This window comes from Phodopus roborovskii, unplaced genomic scaffold, assembly GCF_943737965.1.
Source record: "Phodopus roborovskii unplaced genomic scaffold, PHOROB, whole genome shotgun sequence".
Taxonomy (NCBI): Eukaryota; Metazoa; Chordata; class Mammalia; order Rodentia; family Cricetidae; genus Phodopus; species Phodopus roborovskii.
Window position 1 is genome coordinate 1,758,547 of NW_026126546.1, and position 18,497 is coordinate 1,777,043.

The 18,497-nt window shown below is 49.3% G+C and overlaps 1 protein-coding gene across 1 annotated transcript; it reads left to right on the plus strand.

Annotated features, from left to right (window-relative positions):
• The first annotated feature begins 9,268 nt into the window (after window positions 1-9,268).
• On the plus strand, window positions 9,269-11,752 carry Nkx3-2 (NK3 homeobox 2). Its single transcript, XM_051200335.1, has 2 exons — window positions 9,269-9,839; window positions 11,128-11,752. Exons 1-2 carry the CDS (start codon window positions 9,371-9,373, stop codon window positions 11,661-11,663), a joined length of 1,005 nt encoding a protein of 334 aa, XP_051056292.1. The 5' UTR covers window positions 9,269-9,370; the 3' UTR covers window positions 11,664-11,752.
• The last annotated feature ends 6,745 nt before the right edge of the window (window positions 11,753-18,497 follow it).

Genomic DNA, 18,497 nt, shown 5'->3' on the forward strand with positions numbered 1-18,497 from the left:
TTGTGAGCTTTCATTGTTTTATCTGCGTGCGTGTGTGTGTGTGTGTGTGTGTGTGTGTGTGTGTGTGTGTGTGTGTGTTTATGTAAGGAAGGGCTATACATGACAACAGAAACTATTATAAAGAAAACATTTAATTGAGGGAGGCTCGCTTACAGTTTCAAAGATTCAGTTCCGTCATGACCACTAAGGGGGCGTGGGCAGCAGGCAGGCAGACTGTGCTGGAGCTGAGAGCTCTACATCTTTCAGGCAACAGGAAGTTCACGGGCTGTCACGCTGAGTGACACCTGAGAAGAGACCTCAAAGCCCGCCCCACAGTGACACACTTCCTCCAACAAAGCCACACCTCCTAATAGTGCCACACCTTTTGGGAACCATTTTCTTCCAAACCACCACAATGTTACTAGTCTTTAACTTAAATATTTGTAAATACATTGATTGATATTGCTTGTACATTTCTAATACAAAAGATTTGGGTGTAAAGCGTTTTGAGTTAGACATAAGTCATTTAAGTAAAGTTATTAAATTAATTGTGATAATAGGTAGAAACATACAGGCGGTAAAGATGTAAAAGGGGATATGTGAAGACTAAAATCCAAGGTGATCTACTCTGAAAAAGTCACCCTTTTGATTGAAAGCATCTTTGTTATCATGAAGAGAAACTTGCCCGCACGTATCATATCGTGGTTTAATTAGGATCAGGAGAAATAGGCCAAATGTTTATTCAAGGAGAAATAACTCACAACATAGACAGATGAACACCAGCAGGTTCCTGGTCCCAAGGATGCCTCCGAATCCTCTTCTGCCCCTGTGCTGCCAGTAAGAGAGCTCTGGGGCCCCCTCCTCAGACTTAGTTCCCCCCAGGTAAGGTCAGCCTCTGTCCCCACCTCCAATGGGCGTGGTCAGTGCCACAGATGCAGGCAAAGTGAATATCTCACTACATGCACTAGTCAGTTGAAGACAGTGATCCGGCTGTGTGCAGCTGTGAAGCTATGACTTCCTTCCTTTCCAAAAGAACGGGTTAAATATGAAAGGAGGGACGGGAGAGTCCAAACGGTAGTGCAGGAAAGGAGATGGCAAGGGGGACACAGGGACTGTTTTCTAAAAAGATTTATTTACTTATTATGTGTATAGTGTTCTGCCTGCATGCCAGAAGAAGGCACCAGATCTCATTATAGATGGTTGCCAGGAATCGAACTCGGGACCTCTGGAAGAGCAGCCAGTGCTCTTGACCATTGAGCCATCTCTCAACCCCCTCTGTGACTTTTTAAAGCATCACATTTTCAAGCATCCATTGCAGTTGGCCAGACCTTGAGTCAGTGAGACCCCAGAGGAGGAATAATGGAGTGGATACATGGCAGGAATAGACCATAATAAGGCTGTGAGGGGTTTCACATAAGCACCAGGAATCACTGGCTGTGTAAGGAACCGGGCAGCAGGAGACAGGACAGCGCCAGCAGTCTGTCAACCTTGGCTTCAGTATCAATGACACCTTGAGAGCCCTCTGTACCCACCACTAAGTTCCCAGCTCTCTGAACATCCTACTTCCTATTCACCTCCCCAGTATTTATGCTCCAATGGTGATTTCTCCTCCTCCTCCTCCTTTTCTTCTTCCTCCAGAAAAACTAACCCACTATCAACCTGAAACTATCAGTCCTGCTTCTCGGGCTGCTATGTCTTGCACAGACCTATTTTATGGACCACAGGTCTATGCTTACAAATCCCTCTCACACAGCCTTAAATCCCAGGGAGTTTTTGTTCTCTGTAAGGTCCAACTTTGGGAGGCCAGCTCCCCTGGGGGGAGCACTAAACGTGGGCCTTACCTAGAGTGAACTATAACTAGAGTACAAGTGAATGTCCTCGAGTCAGTTCAGGGATTACAGGTGTACCCTGCACGCAAACCCACACTGTATTCCCCTAATCCTTCCTTCCTCATCTTTCATATTGTTGAAATATGTGCTACCTTTAGTTCTGCCTGCCTGTCCTTCATGCCCAGCTGCCTCATATTTGTTGAAAGAATGGTAATGAAGAGCATTTAACATGTCTAAAGACCTTGAATGGTACCTACTTTAATACTCAGTACGCACCAACCACACCTGTTATCACCTCATCAAACACTGTTTTCCTCCATATGAAGAACCTAGATTTAAAATTATACATATATACATACATACATTCGTACATACATACATGTGTACTTATTTAGGCAACTGCTGAACCACTGAGCTTTAAAGTATTGTCAAGGCAACATCAAGACAATGGTTTCGAATGGTGTTTGGGAGCCCATTCCACACAGAGGATGCTCTCTCAGCCTAGACACATGGGGGAGGGCCAAGGCCCTGCTCCAAAGGATATGATAGACTTTAAAGATCCCCCATGGAAGGCCTCACCCTCCCTGGGGAGCAGAAAAGGGATGGGGGTTGGTGGGGGGGGTGATAGGAGAAGAGGGGAGGGTGAGAAAATTGGGATTGACAACTAAAACAAGCTTGTTTCAAATTTAAATTTAGAGAATTATCAAAAAATAAAAATAAGGAAAAAAAAAAAGACAATGGTTTCCTTTTTTATTTTCCTGTCAGTCCTGGGAACTGAACTTTGGACCCCATGCATGCTAGTCAGGCACTTTATCACTGAGCTCCAGCTCCCAGGTCTCACATTTGCACTTCTTGGTATCTATGTAGGTGTACATATAGGTACACAGAAGTCCTAAAACAGCAAGTAGAGAGTGTAACGGAATATGTGCCATAGGACAGTAGACAGGGGTGGAAGGAGATGGGAGGACAATGGGGACAACTGACCGGAGGAGGAGGAAAAGGAACCAGCTGCAGAGTGCACTGGGGAGCCAGGAAGGCAAGTGGAGGGGACGGAAGAGGACCCGGTGTGCCAGGCTTCTTAGAACAGGACTGTGTTCATCATCTCTGCTTCTTCCCTCCACCATGAGTTCTGTGGTAGTTTAAACGTCCACCCTAGGCTCATATATTTGAACACTCGATCCCCAGTTGGTGACAGGCAATGGGACCTTTAGGAAGATGAACGTTCCTGGAGGAAGTACAGCACTGGAAGAAGGTGCCTTTGGGTTTTCTAGCCCTCCTGCTTCTTCTGTGCAGATGACGTGTGATCGCTGTGCATCCTGAGTGCCATGCCGGGCGGGCCTCACATTCCTGCTGCACACCTTTTCTACCACCCTGGGCTTTGTCTCCTCTGGGACGCAAAGCCAAAATAAACCCTTTCTTGCTTAACTTGTTTTTTTGTTTTGTTTGTTTTGTCAGAGTATCTTATCACAGGAACAGAAACATATCTAATAAAAATTCCAACTGGTTTCTTCCCAGGCCAAGGTTGTAGAATGCTTATCTAGCATGTGATAGGCCTGGGGCTCCATTCCCAGTACCACAAAGTGTAAAACCTCCTGGCCTTTGCCAGTCACCCTGCAGCACGGCTCCTTATGGAGGAGGCTCATGTCTGCATGTGGCCAAGCTCAAGGGCAGTATCTCCGACTCATATTGCTTGACTTGACGGCGACAATGTATTATTTTCTTCATTTCTCAAGTACCACCCTTCCTTGGTTCGTCCCAGTTTCTCTGGGGGACTCTGTCTCTCCACAGTTCCATTTGAGTGTATTGGTGAAGCCCATGGTGTTTGTTGTGGCGTTCATTACTTTCTAGTTTACTCCCTCCAGCTCTGCCAATACCTCCCTCCAACTGACTGTTCCCTGTACTCTGTTTCTACTTCAGTGTGTTCTTGAAATGCTCTCTTCACTGCTCATTTCACACCAGCCCATTGGCCCTTCTCAGTACATGACTTACAAATATTATCACTGTGGCGCTTCGGATAGGAATGGCCTCCACAGGTTCATCTATTTGAATGCTTATGGAATGGCCCTACTTAAAAGCATTAGGAGAGAGGCCTTGTTGGAGGAAGTATGTCACTGGGAGTGGGCCTGGAGGTTTCAAAAACCCAAGCCAGGCCCAGTGGCTCTTTCTTCCTGGTGCCTGTGGATCCGGATGCAGAGCTCTCAAACACATGTGACTGCATGCTCCCTGCAATAATAATAATGGATTAACCTCTGAAACTGTAAGCAAGCCCCTTTCTTTTATAAGAGTTGCCAAGGTCATGGTGTCTCTTCATAGCATTAGAACACTAAGACAGTCACCCATTCCCTCAGTATTTGGGGCCTGAATTTCTAAAAGTTATGTAAGATGTAATACATCTGAAACTGAATGACTTCCTTGCCACCTCCTCTTAGCTCCCTGAGGTTAGATCCGGAACACGCCTGGGATTACTTCCCCTTTGCAACTCCATCCAATCCATTGGGTCCTTGGAGAATGCTGACAGATGGGATGGGAAAAGGTGGTGGCAAATCACCTGTCCTATAAAGCAGCCAGTATCTACAATGTATAAAGAACTTCAGGAATTCAGCCACAAAGTAACAGCCCACTTCCAAATGAAGCAAAAACATAAAAAAGCATTTCTCCAAGATTACATGTGAGCAGTAATCACATCATCCATTCCTAAAGAAATGCAAAGCACTGTAACAGCATTCTGCCAGGACTTGCTCATTAGAATGGCTACTATCACAAAGACAGAAAACAACGAAAATTCGAATTTTAATGTTCTGTAGGTAGGAATGTAAAATGGTGTAGCCATTTTGAAAATTGGCATTGAGGTTTCTTTAAAATTAAAAAAAATAATAATTACAGAATCTCAAAATTCTTGTTTCTGAATATATGTATGTATTCAAGCAGGATGTTGACGTGTCTCGAATCACTTTAAAAATAGAATGTCTCCGCTACTGAACGAGAGACCAGGGCAGTCTAAATTAATTTGCCAACAAATGGATCTTTTCTGTGGGGCTCTCCTTAAGTCAGGTAGATAGATACCTGTCCTGTGGGTACTTCGGCATCTAGGAAGGATGCTCACTAGGTGGCGCTCGTCCTCCACTGTGCAGGTAGTTGAGCGCTGGTTTCTTTTTCACACTTGTGAAAGCTAAACCTGGAGGGAAAGTGTTTTCCTTGGGGTCGTTTCTTTGCATCTCAGACTGAAGAGCACTATTTTATCTCTGAACCTAGTGGGCCTCTACCACCTTGCCTTCCCTTCCTATGTGTAAGCACACAAAGTTCGTTGATTATTATTATTATCTTTTCTTCACTAGGTTTAGTTTCAACTGAGTGGCCTGAGTGTGTCTGCTGCATTGTCAACCCTCCAGAACATCACTAGGTTTGCGTACTTTCTTTGACTTCTCTGGGTTCAGAGAAGCTATTTTTAGAATGAATACATCATCAGAAACGAGTAAGGAAACGTTTAGCGAGGAAAAACACATGCAAAAATGCAGGTTAAGGGGAGCAACCAGCTAGATTGGGGAGATTCAACTTGGTTGGCATTGAGTAGACAATTTTGAATCCTAATTGAGTCACCCACTGACAGCCTTGAGTCTGCTTCTCCTGGGTAAAGCAGGAGTGATTTTCCGCTCATCACAACACCCCAGGGGCTGTGGGGGGGGTTACTTTGCATGAAGCGGTTTCCGACTTCTTGAGTGTTGACCACACCCTGGCCTGGGTCCGTTTGCCTCTGCTGTCAGATAAACTAGAAGCTGTGAGTGAAAAGCTCTGCTGGGGGCGGATTGACTTGGGCACTGAGGAGCCCAGCCTCTGGACCCCCGGTGTACTGCAGCTGCCTGGAGAGCACCCGGGGCTCCTGCAGATGAGCACCGCCGATCCGCAGAGCGGTTAGCCAGCAAACTCATCCCGTTCTTTCTCCTGTGCTCCCGCAGCTTCACAGCCAGCTTAGAGAGTTCCGCTCTAAGCCCGGTTTTAAAGGAATGGAAATTGGAGAGAGCAAGTGACTTCACTCCTTCCGAGTCACAGAGCCGAATTTGCGTAGTGTGGCCTGCGGGAGTAGGACCAAGCCTCGCCTGCGCCCTGCACCCTTGCGCTGGGCGGGGTGGGGGAGCAACTTCTGCTCTTGGGGTTAAGAGAGGCGCGGGTGACACCCAGGCGTCGCCGCAGCATGGTCTCCAGAAGAGTCCCCTGCCTGCTAACGCGCCACAGACGTGCATGCTTGTGCGCAGAAGCTCGGCACGAACGATTGAAGCCGGGGTTGCTCCTTTCCCGGCCGATTGAAGGTGGGGCTTCTCCCACGCCAGGCCCCGCGGCGTTCCTGCTTTCCGGTTCTCAATGCCGGGAGACGCACCGTAGTCCATAGTACACTAGGCCCAAGATGCGTAAGGGAACAAGGGCGCCCGCACGTAGGGGGCGCGCGGAAACCAGAAGAGGTGCTGGACCCGCCCGGGGTCCTGGAGAGGAGATCGCTGCAGGAAGAACGGATGGAGTGGGAGAAGGGGTAGAGGTCTATGAAAGCGTGGGACCTCGGGGAGGTGGGGGGTGGGTTGGGGGCGACGCAGGGGAAGAGGCCCGGGAGACCGGCTCGGGATGCAAACAGATCTTGTGGCAAACATGGTTCTGGCCAGTCCAGGCCGGAGACCAGAGCCAGCGACAGGCCTGTAGCCATATGATGACCATGGGTTTCTGAAGGTGGCTGCCTGGCCAGGAGGCAATCACCCTCGTTGCCCTCGACTGGGGACCCGCTAGCGCGGGGCACTTTCAGACCCCCTTCATCTCCATGCCCGCGCTGACCTCCTGAGCTGGCCTTAACTCAGAATATACTCAAGGTACTTCAGTGCGTCCTGGCCATCCGAGCGCATAGCTCCCAACGCCTTTTTATTCCTTCCCAAACCTTGTTCTTTTTAGGAGCTTCCTCAGTTTGTAGCTCCATGTGTTTATCTTCCTCCAAACACCCTCCTCCTGGCCCTGCCGTCACTCACTAAACCTAAAAATCTGTCAACCTCTGTGAGCGAGCGTGCTTCGCCTGCCTTTACTGGATACGCCTGTTGAAACTACTTCGTTATTCTCTTGCAAACACAATCAGCGCTGACAGCTTCTAAAAGCACCAAACAATGGCTTTCCCTGTATCCTTCGAAAATATCTGCCACCTCTGTGGCAACTTGTGGTTTGAGTTGTTTTTTTTTAAACTGTTATTTCTGCCAACTAAATAGTATATGTATATGGCCCCCAAACTTAACTCTACCCTCAGACATCCTTGCCCGTCACTAGGTCCGCGAACTCACCAATTCTTGCCCCACCGAACCTTATGACCATGAGCAAGTGCACACAGATGCACATACTCTACACCTGCCTAACCTCGTTTTTTTTTTTTTGTTTTTTTTTTTTTTTCTGGCAATCGCTGTCCTTTGTCCTCCACTGGTTCCCTGAAACAAAATAGCTATATGTATCCTCAACACTCCAGCATGGGATGGAGAAAAGAAGAAAGCAAATTTAATAGAACATGAAAAAAAACATTGGAGGAGGTGTGGGAAGCTTCATTTTGAAACCTCATGAGCATTTTGTTGGATCTTTCTCTGGCCTGAAGCCCATGCCTTGGCCGTTACACTTACCAGATACAAACAGCAAATTTAAATGTTTGCCTCAAAACATGCACAGTTGTGAAGAACTATAAAGAGCCGTAGCCTCTTCAAGGGAGCCCCACCCCCTCACCCCAAGGTATTCCGCAGCATCTTTGTAGGAGAATAGGCAACCTCATCCCTGATTTCTACAGGCTCTGACTGTCCTCCTCAGGTGGAATATCTATAAAGACTTCTTGCCTACAGCGCAGAATCAGACAGAGGAAACTGCTTATTTTAATGACACCAATGAAAAACACTCCTCAGCTTATTAGACCAACATCACAATTATTTGAATGCATTCAGTGGTTCAAGTGTATTGGATGCTTTTAAACCTCTGATCGTTTATTCAACAGTGAAATATATCACTTGAACAAACGTTTTATTAAAAAGTTATGTAAATAGGTAACGTGTATTTTGATATAACCACCATATTTATGTCTTGTATTTACTTCCTTCTAGTGAATAAAATGATGTGGCTCTTGTCTTTTTAAGGGCACTAAATATTATCATTTCTGGATCTCGCTGTTGTGTAGACCCCAGAATGCCTCTTTAAAATTTATATATTTCTACTCAACACACAAGAAACACAATATTTAAAGAACACATTAAATGTTTTTTTAAATTTTTTCCCTGATGTAAAACATTGAACAAAGTCCAATTAAATTCAGCGTTGACTGCTCCTCAGAAAGACTTCCCAGGTGCTTCTAATTCTTCGCTTGTCTTGGGGCTTAACTAACGTTTTCCCCTCAGCTTTTCAAGTCATCTACCGAAATCTAATACAATAAAAAGAGAAAATAAATAATAGAGTTGTTTTAATTATGAGATTATTTCAGGAAAGAGCATTAGCAGAGAAACAGCCGCGAAACTTAAGAAAGGAAAAAAAGATGATTTTTGCTTTGACTCTGGGCTCCTTCCTAGAGAACAGAAACTACCCTTTACATATGGACACGCTTTCCGTTGAGTTTTCCCGGAAGATTTGGACTGGCATTAGTATCCGTTGTTCCAGGAAAGCTCTGGGGTAGGTGGCTAGATGAGCTGAAATGAGAACGGAGGTTTCGAGATGAGCGCCCCACCCCCAACCCCATTGCTGAAGGATGCTGAGAACCAGGTTTAGGGAGGAAAGGGTTAATTCAGACCCTGTCTTCAGCAACTCATTGTGCGTAACCGAGTCCCTTAAAGTCAACGGCCCCTAATTGGAATCAGCCAATCCCCTGCCGGGAGAGCCCCGGACAGCCAGTGAAGGGGCGTGGCCTGATGCTGTCACTCAGCGGTGAGGAATGACACTCTGACGGGTTGGGGGGGGTACAGTGGAACCCAAGAGAAGGAAAGAGAAGAAACAGATAAAACCGGGGCAGAGGGTAAAAAGTGTCCCGTTCTTCTCCAATTTTAGGGGCCTCAGCTGTCACCGCGGGCGCCAGAGGGGTGGGCTCCGGAAGAGCCAGCCCAGAGGGGGAAGAGGGAGGACCCGCCAGGAGCGAAGTCCTGCAGGCAGGGAAGACAGAGGCGCAAAGAAAAAGTGACTTGGGCGGTGCGCCGCCGCGGCGCTCTGGAGGCGACTGCAGACGCCCAGAGGACCCTTGACAATTCTCACCGGCCTTCCCTGCTGGGACAGACCCCGGCTGGCCCCCGAAGCTGCGGGAGATGAGATAACCTAGCCCAGCTGCGGGAAGACAGAGTCTGGCGCTCGATTAGGGGGGAGGGGGTCCAAGCGAGGTGGGCCTGTTAGGTGGGGGTGAGGGGTCGGCAGGGATCCTGGGACTGAGGGGGGCGGGGGCTGCTGAGCTGCGCAGGAGTGGGCTTGCAGGGGCCTGGCGCTCCGCTCTCACTCGCGCTGCGATCGCCCTGCGCTCTCTGTCAGGCTCGAAGCTGTACCCGCCACCCAGCTGCCCGCCCGGCTGCCGGCTCCTATCCGTGGCGCAGATGGCTGTGCGCGGCGCCAGCACCTTGACGCCCTTCTCCATCCAGGCGATCCTCAACAAGAAAGAAGAGCGCGGCGGGCTGGCTGCGCCGGAGGGGCGCCCGGCACCCGGGGGCACGGAAGTGGCGGTGTCCGCGGCGCCCGCCGTCTGCTGCTGGCGGCTCTTCGGGGAGACCGACGCGGGTGTACTGGGGGGCGCTGAGGACTCTCGGCTGGCGTCTCCCATTCGAACCAGAACAGCTGTGGGGCAGAGCGCGGAGAGCCCGGGAGCTTGGGACTCGGACTCTGCTCTGAGTGAGGAGAACGAGGGCAGGAGGCGCTGCGCCGACGTTCCGGGAGCCAGCGGAGCCTGCCGCACCAGGGTGACCCTGGGCCTGGACCAGCCGATCTGCGAGATGCATGCCGCCGTCAAGGACTTGGAGGAGGAAGTCCCAGTCCGTAGCGACAGCGAGATGTCAGCCAGTGTCTCAGGTCTGCTGCGGGGGTTTCTCCGGAAAGAGGGCTGGGCTGAGAGGCTGGGTTAAGAGGTCAAACACTCAAGGCGGGGTGGGCCTGCTGTGGGGACACTGCGCCTTGCTGGGCTTAGTTTTGACTAAGTTTCCAAGTTCTGCACGTTGGCGCGCACTGCCCGAAGTCTTAAGCAACCGAGCTTCTTACACCAGGGCGTCCTGGTTCCTAATGTTTACTGCACCCTGCACCCAGAGCGTTGAGTTCCTCTGCAGTGCCTCCGCTGTGTCCATCTAAAATCCCTACACTTAGCAAAGGGGGACCAGGGACGGGACCCAAGGCAGATCATAACTTTTCCCTGGCCCAGCCATGCTGGGGAAGACAGAACTTCAAGTCCTGTGACAGCGTAAGAATAAGTCTTTGAAAAGGGCCAGCTTAACTTTCCTCACCCCAGGACAGATAGAGCAGCATTAGGCTGAGTACCTAGGAGCTAGAAACAAAACAAGCAATTACCTGAGACAGAGGATGGTGTGGAAGTGTGGTCCAGGTCGTCCCTCGAGAGTCCAGCCTGTTTATCGATGCAATCCAGTAGGATGCATTCCTTGATCTGAAAGCCCCGCAGCTGGCTTCTTTTGGGTGCATTCTGCTGCAGGCCTCATCTTTGACCTCTCTGCTCTTGGGCTGCGGGGAGTCCAGAAGAGGCTGGAGAAGGGGTTTTGGACCAGGCAGAAATCAGGGTATTCGCTACCCTTTCTTTTCGTGCAAAGGCAAGGGAGGCAAGTGTACCCCAGGCCTTGCTGTGGCATCCTGTTGCCATACCCCTGACAGCTATTCTGGGCTTATGGAATGAGAACTCTATACCTCTGACCTCAAGATCTGCGCCCTCCCCCGCCCCCATCTTTCTCTTTCATGTAGCCAACGGATGTGTATGTGTGGGTGTGCAGAGGTGTACCGCCTGGAGTTGAGAAACTGAACTATAGTGTAGAAAGCCAGGATTCAGATCCTGGGGTGGGGGTGGGGGGGACTGGATACTCTCAGTATCCTTCCTACTTTGCTGCAGGGAATCTGGGGCTTCGGGGGAGAGATGTTGTCCTACTGCTCTGGCAAGCACCAAAAGAGATACAGATTTGAGAAGCGAAGGGAACAGAGTTCTGAAACAACCCTCTGGAACGTCTTTCAGTAGGCTCCCCTTTCAGTAGGCTCAAAGCGGGTTTTGCTTCTGTCCTCCCCGAGAAACCACTGCAATAGAGAGCTATCTTCACTTCTGCGAGTCTGACAGGTTCTTGCTGTTTCTTCCAATCGGAATCTGCAGGCGACCACAGCCCAAGAGCCGAGGACGACGGCGTTAGCCTCGGAGGTGCACGCGTGCCTGGGTTGTGCAACTCAGCCGGCAGCGGAGCTAGCGGCGCTCAGGCAGGCGGCATGGAGGAGGAGGAAGAGCCCGCAGCCCCCAAGCCTCGAAAGAAACGTTCTAGGGCAGCCTTCTCGCATGCCCAGGTCTTCGAGTTGGAGCGCCGTTTTAACCATCAACGCTACCTGTCCGGGCCAGAGCGCGCAGACCTGGCAGCTTCCCTGAAGCTCACTGAGACGCAGGTCAAAATCTGGTTTCAGAATCGTCGCTACAAGACCAAACGCAGGCAGATGGCCGCAGACCTGCTCGCCTCAGCGCCCGCCGCCAAGAAAGTGGCAGTAAAGGTGCTGGTGCGTGATGACCAAAGACAGTATCTGCCGGGAGAGGTGTTGAGGCCCCCCTCTCTTCTGCCACTGCAGCCCTCCTATTACTACCCTTACTACTGCCTCCCGGGCTGGGCGCTGTCCACATGCGCGGCCGCCGCTGGTACCCAGTGAGCCGCTTTGCGGAGAGGCAACGAATGATTCCCGCGCCCCAGTTTGCACCCCTGCGGACAGGTGTAGAGACTGTACTCAGTGTAGGCGAGCGCTTCTGGTGGTGGTGGTGGGGAGCCTCAGGTGGAGAATGAAATCCTGCTGGACTGCCTCTACCCAGGGCGACCTGGCTGCAGGACTGAGACTGCCCAGAGAAGGGGACTTTATTCTGCTTTGAACAGATGCGCCCTATGACCCCTGGCACTCTGCACACCCCTCGGCAAGCCTCGGGACGCTATTTATTATCACAGCAACGTTGGATTTGGATTGTGTCTGCCTGGGGATGGTGTTTGCCCAGAGCAGAGAGGACTCCTGGAGACCCCATAGCCTGAATCCTCAGAATCTCGGGTAGGCCAGGCACTTCGTGCACTAAGGCCACACTAGTTCATGGTATCCATGCTACCGATCTGTATCTACATATCTTTAATTTTTGGAAATTACATTTGTGACAAAGGAATACAGAATCCTGACAGTTCCAGGCCAGGAGTTGATTTGAGCCTCGAAGGGTTTGATTTTGGGGGACCTCCACTCCACCCCTCTTGGGGCGCCCTCCTGGACGCTGAATGTAAGAAAGGGAGCCTTCGAGCGGGCCGGCCAGGGATCCCCTATCCTTTCCCTTTCTATAAATTCAGGGCCACACCCAAAGGGAGAGTGCCTGGGGCCCCCCCACAGGGAGGCCTCCAGCTCGAAAGCCCCGCTTTCAGAAACCTGTCTTTTTTTTTTTTCCTAATTTTTTCAAAGAAGGTTGAGACTTGTAGCACTTTTTGGTTGTTTGTATTCAAATAACGATTATTTTTGTATTCAATGTGAATATCCCTGGCCTGCATTTCGGCGGCTTCCTCCACCTTCTCCTGTCCCTCTGCTTCAACCCCCACACCCTCTGTGCCTCGCTTGTTTCTGAGACTATCTGTCTCATCAGCCTCGCAGCTTTTTCGCCTCTTTAAGGGCACTGTGCACTCAACTAGAGCTATCTTTAAAAGATTTGTGAATTTTGGAGACTCTATTCGCTGTATTTTTTTCTTTAATTTATAAACATTTAGTTCAACGTGCCTGACCCCTGTCTTTGTTTTCTCTGAAACTCTCTTGGTACATCTTTGAGACAAGACGCTGGAGGATGGTGGGAGGCAATGGCGGATTCTTGATTCCTCGCCTCACTTTTCTGTCTAGGAGACAATACTCCCAGGTGCCTAATCCACTGTCCCTAACAGTCTTGCTTAAACTCTGGAATCACAAGATCGCCGAATCTTAAAGCAAATGTCTAAAATTCCTTGTTTTCTTCAGTCCTGGGGCCTCAAATCTTGGAGGTGCCTGGGCTGATTGAACTCACAGCTGATTTCCATCTAAAATCTGCAGATTCTTCTCAGTGCCCCCCCCCCACCTCTGCCTCTCCACTTTCGATTTTGTCAGTGTTTCTAAGTGACTTATCTTTTAAGAAAGGGCTGGAAACACAAAACAAAACAAAACGAAAACTTCCTCTGAAATTCTAAATTTTCTATTTGCTGAGAGTCAAGTGCCAGTGATGTCCCTTCAAGAGAGAGCCTCCTGCTCATTTTACTCCGACAGGTGCGAATTCTATTCGATGTAAAATGTTTTCAAGCACTTCTGCTCCCTCATGACCTGGCATCATTGGGACTGCAGGGGAACCCTGGGCTAGTGAAAGGTGAGACAGGCCACGTCTAAGAGTGCAGAAACACACACTCTGGCCATGCAAGACTCCCCAGAATACCAAGCTAAAATCCAGCTTGAGCTTCTTGCCTGGCTAACACTGAAGAGTTGATGCTACAGTGTCAGATCCCTAACTCCTGGCCTGGAACTTCCAAACCTGGAGCCTGGGCTTGTGTCAGTTCAACTGTGGTAGAAAAGCTGGTTTGCCTTGCTGTCATTCTTGGAAACCTTTCTCTGCTTTCTGGCCTCCAGTCCTTAGGGTCTAAAGGCCCAGGCAAGAAAGCTGCCACTTCCTGGGTCGCCTGGGTCGGCTTAGGCCGAACTGGGCTCCTGGTGCCGCCGGCAAACAGCAAAAGGGCTAAGACAAATCCCAAGGCTATGCTCATCTTAGCGCTCTCTCTATCCCAGTTGCGGCCTTGGGTTCCTGAAATCATTTTACTTCTGTTTAAAAAGAAAGACATTTTAAAATTCGGCGTTGATTTTATAATTTATCTCGATGCATTCTCCTTGAAGTTCGGAGCGTCTCTGTTGCTGGTGGGTCCTCTTCGCTCCCTATGCCCAAAGAGTGTTAGAATTGAGAATGTTCTGGAAGGGGAGGTAGGTGTCAGCCCTTCTAGGAATGGTTGTTTTCCCTAATTCCTGAGGATTCTGGAATTAGGAAGGGAAAAGAAAAGATGCCCAAGCCTTGCAGCTTCCTCTCCCCCTACTCCGAAGACCCCATTTTTAGCGGTGGGTGGTGTCCTTTTCTGCCTTTCTCATTGCTGGGCTCAGCCTGGAAGAGCTGCTAGCCCACTATCTGAAGTTGTCCCCGGAAAATTTACTCAACTGAATTCGATTCGGTAAGTATTGCGGCAGCTCCTGGCTTGAATGGTAAGAATACCCAGGCTGCAACAGACCCTTTGGGTTTAGCTTAGCCTGCCAGGGTTCCACATCGCAAATAGGAGCCTGCATTCATGAACTCCTGTTGGAAACATACATTATTCCCATATTCACTTGTCTACTTTGTACAATAACCCACCCTTTCCTTCTTCCTTTCTTTTCTTTTTCCTTCGTTTCTTTTTGTAAAATTAAAAATCTGCTCTCCTGCCGCACACACATACACACCTTGATCGCTGATTAAGAGAATCTTGGTTTATATACTTCCCATTGGCTTTGCCGTCTGGGCCCCATCTCCCTGAGCAGTCACAAATTCAACCTGAGTCCAGGGTCCTTTCCTACTTTACTCTTTGGTACATTTGGCCCTTAATAAAGGTAAGCTTGTGGGTATTGGGTTCTGACTCCCTCCACCCACCCACCCCCCCCCACACACACAGGCACACAGATAATTAAACCAAAGAATGGGAAATAAGGTTTAAAATGGGTTCAGAGTGTGTTCTGACTTGCAGTGAAGTCAATCTGGCCAGCAATACTTTCTCTCTCTCTCTCTCTCTCTCTCTCTCTCTCTCTCTCTCTCTCTCTCTCTGTGTGTGTGTGTGTGTGTGTGTGTGTGTGTGTGTATAAGAGAGAGAGAGAGAGAAAGAGATTTCCTTATCTCAAGGTATGCCCCATTCCAACAGCTTAGGTTTGTGGAACTCTCAAATCTCTGGAAAGTATCTTGGCAGAGTATTGACAGAGCTGGGAGAGCTGAGGTTCTGTTCCATTTTCAAAAGATCAATAGCTTTCTGCACTGGCACCGCCTCCATACAGCTCCCCAACACTGAGAAAGTAGGCAGATGATGGCGAATATGACTTTCTGAGAGACAGTCCAAACATAATGCCCCAGTGCCTCTGACCACAGCCTATAATGTCAGTATCTGCGATCAGAATAAATGCTGGAGACAGGGCTGACCAGAGAGTAGCATCTGGGGGCTTCGGAAGAGCGGGGGGTGTGCTTTGTAGTCTTGTTTACAGGAATTGTCCTGATTATTTCCCTTGGAGAGAGGGAGTCTATGAACATTTACATCAAGCTGTGAATACTGCTTGGCTGAGAAAGTCCAAGGACCCCAGAGACACAACCCTCAGTCCAGACCTGCCTACACCCCACCAGGCCTGGGCCAGTATTTCTAACTTTTCTAACCAGTCTTGGCCAGAGCTTAGAGCTCTGCAGGGTCTATGCTGGCAACATACTGTCCTCAAACCTAGTTTCTGTCTGGGCCTCAGAATAAAATGTGGAATCTGGCACCTACCTGGAAAGTCTGCAGAATTCAACTTGCTTGCACAAAGTCTCCTGCCCTGTTCGTGACAACAACCTCCTGAGTCTAGGATGTGGGGAGAAGCCAGCAGGAATCTTAAAAGAAAGTAGAATAGACCTGTATAGGGACCCAGCTACTACCAGGGGTCCTGGGATTTAATCCTAGGCAACCAAACAACCTTGCCAACTTTCCTAACTGGGAATAGCACTGAGCTGCATAGGGATGGCAAGAATCAGCAAATACTCCAAAGAACTGAATACCCGAAGTAAAAGCCACTGCTTCCCAAGGAAGAACCAGCAAGAGGCTTCTAATCTGAGGCCAGCCAAGTGGACAACTCAAACAATACTGAACAACAATAGTGATGGCAACAATAACAATAGCAATTTAAAAACATTCCTTACCCTGGAGCCTTACATGAGCACTTCCCATCTCTTCCTGCGGGGGTTTCCAGGAGCTGCCTGTTTAAGTAGGATGTCTGCTGAGTAAGCACTGAAGGCTCTAGGTGGAAAGCTATCTTTCTCACCATCACAGGCTGGTGAGATGCGGAGGGCCAGCCTTTCAGAATCCAGAGGTTGCAGAAAATGTTGTCTCGGAGTGCTTCTCTCTGCAGGCTGGAGCAGGAGAGTAACTCACAAAAGTATAGACTCACTTTGAAAACCATTAAGGAGTGCGCAACTGGGTATGATTACTTCTGTATCAATGACATTTTTATTGACTCTAGATAAGCAAACTTGACTTCCTGCAACCTCAGGGGAGTCCAAGCATCCTGTGGCCTACTGAGCATAGGGTCAACTTGTTAGAAATTGCAAATCTCCTGATCAGTTTTTGGTTTCCTAATATCAACGTTTGAAAAATGAGGGAGGGGGTAGCGCAGGGAAGAAAAAAAATCTTTCTTTTCAAAAAAATTACATCATCTAATAAATTGTTTTTCCTCCCGTTGTGTACATAGGTTTGGTTGGCTGTTTAAGTCATTAAAAATACATATATAAGATACTGATTCCTGAGGCCTGGTGAGCAGGGGTGTCGTCCAGTCCCATGTAGAGTACAAGTTCAAGATGAATGATGAAAATTTTCTCAGACTTGTAGAGTGTATGTATGCCCGATGCCGACCCTCCTGTGATGGAAATGCCGAGTCTAAATTGGGTACAATTAAAGAGGTGTAGGAGATGAGGAATCGCCCAATCCCAGAGTTAACCAGATTCCTTAGCCACCTCGGATAGCACTCCCTTGTTCCCCCAGGCTGAGATGTCCAGTTCAAAGGCCACTATAGAGTAGCTGGGAGGGTGGGGAAAGTCACCCTAGATTCCTGGATTCTCGGGTTGTAGTTGGCTGGCTGCTAGTCTCAACTGTTTCCTCCGAAACTCAGGTGGGTGAGTGTTAGCACGCTGGCTGGTGCGTGTGTGAGGGGAACACAGTTGGCCCAAGAATCGCGCTCCAGTTTTTCTGGCTTACTGGCTCGGACATCCTCGATAGCTTTCGCGGGCAGGGCAGTGGCTGCGGGTCACCCAGCGGTCTGTACAACTGCGGATCTCAAATTTCCTTCATCTCAAAGCAAATTAGGTGTTCTGCCAGGGCCAGAGACTGTTCGGTCTGAAGGTCCTCTGGTCTTTAGTGAGGATCCAGCACAAAGAACCCAGTGCCCACTTCTGGAGGCTTTCTAGAGACTTCTTGTCTCTTCCTGTCACCTCCCTCCAGCAATGGGTTCTCGTTCTAGGATTTGGGCGCTCCGCAGTGCCAGTGTGATAGTGCTCCGGGTTCGGGAAACCATAGACATCGAAAGTGGGAAGTGGTGGAGTTGAGTCCAGTACCCCCCACCCCGCCACACACACACACACACACACACACACACACACACACACACACACACACACACACACCCAGGTCACGGGCTGCTTGAGGTCCTGGAATTCACAGACCTAAAGGTAACTTTGCCTCCTAAGTAGGTGAATCTTACTTATGTAAAGAACTTCTCTTTTCCGCGCATCTATTAAAAAATGAATCAAAACAAAAGCCCACTGCCCTTACTGAGCAAATTTGGTTTTTATTTGGAAAGCAGCATTGTTTCTTTTCTTTTCTTTTTAAGGATTTGGCTAGCTTCTTCTACAGGCCTTCACAGGAAGGCCTTTATCCAGACGTTCTCTGCCCACCCAACCCCACCCTCTCCCTCTCCCCCCCCCCCGACAGCCTCCTCAGGAGTGGGAAGCTGTTTTGTGGAATTTATTTTTTCTTAGAGGAAGCCCTTTCTCCACCCACCACTCTAAGAAGGGAGGACCCAAGGCTATTAGGCCTCGGGAGCATGCTGGACACCCAAGAGTCACCATCCACGATAGAACAAATGTATTAAGGGGCAAAAAGCGCCATTAGTCCTTTCTCCTCCACAGTCTACCAGAAAGCAAGGGTGGGCGGCTCACTGTAAAACGAGAACCAATAAAACTGCTCACTTTAATAAGGTTATTAACGTTTTTGAAAGGCTCCCCTTGTGTGCCTGAAGGCCTCCCTGAGAGGGGCAGTCGAGCTGTGCCTCTGGGGCTGGGAGTTTTGCGCCCTGGCACCCACCAAAAAAAAAAAAAAAAAAAAAAAAAAAAAAAAAAGCTTGGCTGTTGGGTCTTCTCTTCAAAGGGCTTTGCGAAGCTGTAGCCGCTGGGAGGCGCCCACAGGGCCAACGCGGACCTCAGCATCCCGCATCTGTCCATTCTGGCTATGTGCAGCCTCAGGAGTGAGGTTATTCATGGCAGGGTATGAACTTATGTTCAGAGGTCATGGAGGACCCTGGATAAGAAAGAAGTTCCACCGGTCTGGGCTTTTGTCCTGTTCTATGTTTTGCTAGTGGTTTTGGAAAAGGTTCAAGAGAACTGACTGAGGACTTAAAAACCAAGTCTAATTAAACCGCAGCTCTCTGTCACCTCTTTCTGACAGCTGGAGGAGGCAGCCAGGCTTTTGTCATATGCATGGCCCTGATGGG

What these genes read in the sequence shown, in the direction of transcription:
- Nkx3-2 (XM_051200335.1), top strand. Translation starts at nt 9,371, where the DNA reads ATGGCTGTGCGCGGCGCCAGCACCTTGACGCCCTTCTCCATCCAGGCG. An exon ending in GATGTCAGCCAGTGTCTCAG is followed by an intron (nt 9,840 to 11,127) that starts GTCTGCTGCGGG and finishes CGGAATCTGCAG; the next exon opens with GCGACCACAGCCCAAGAGCC.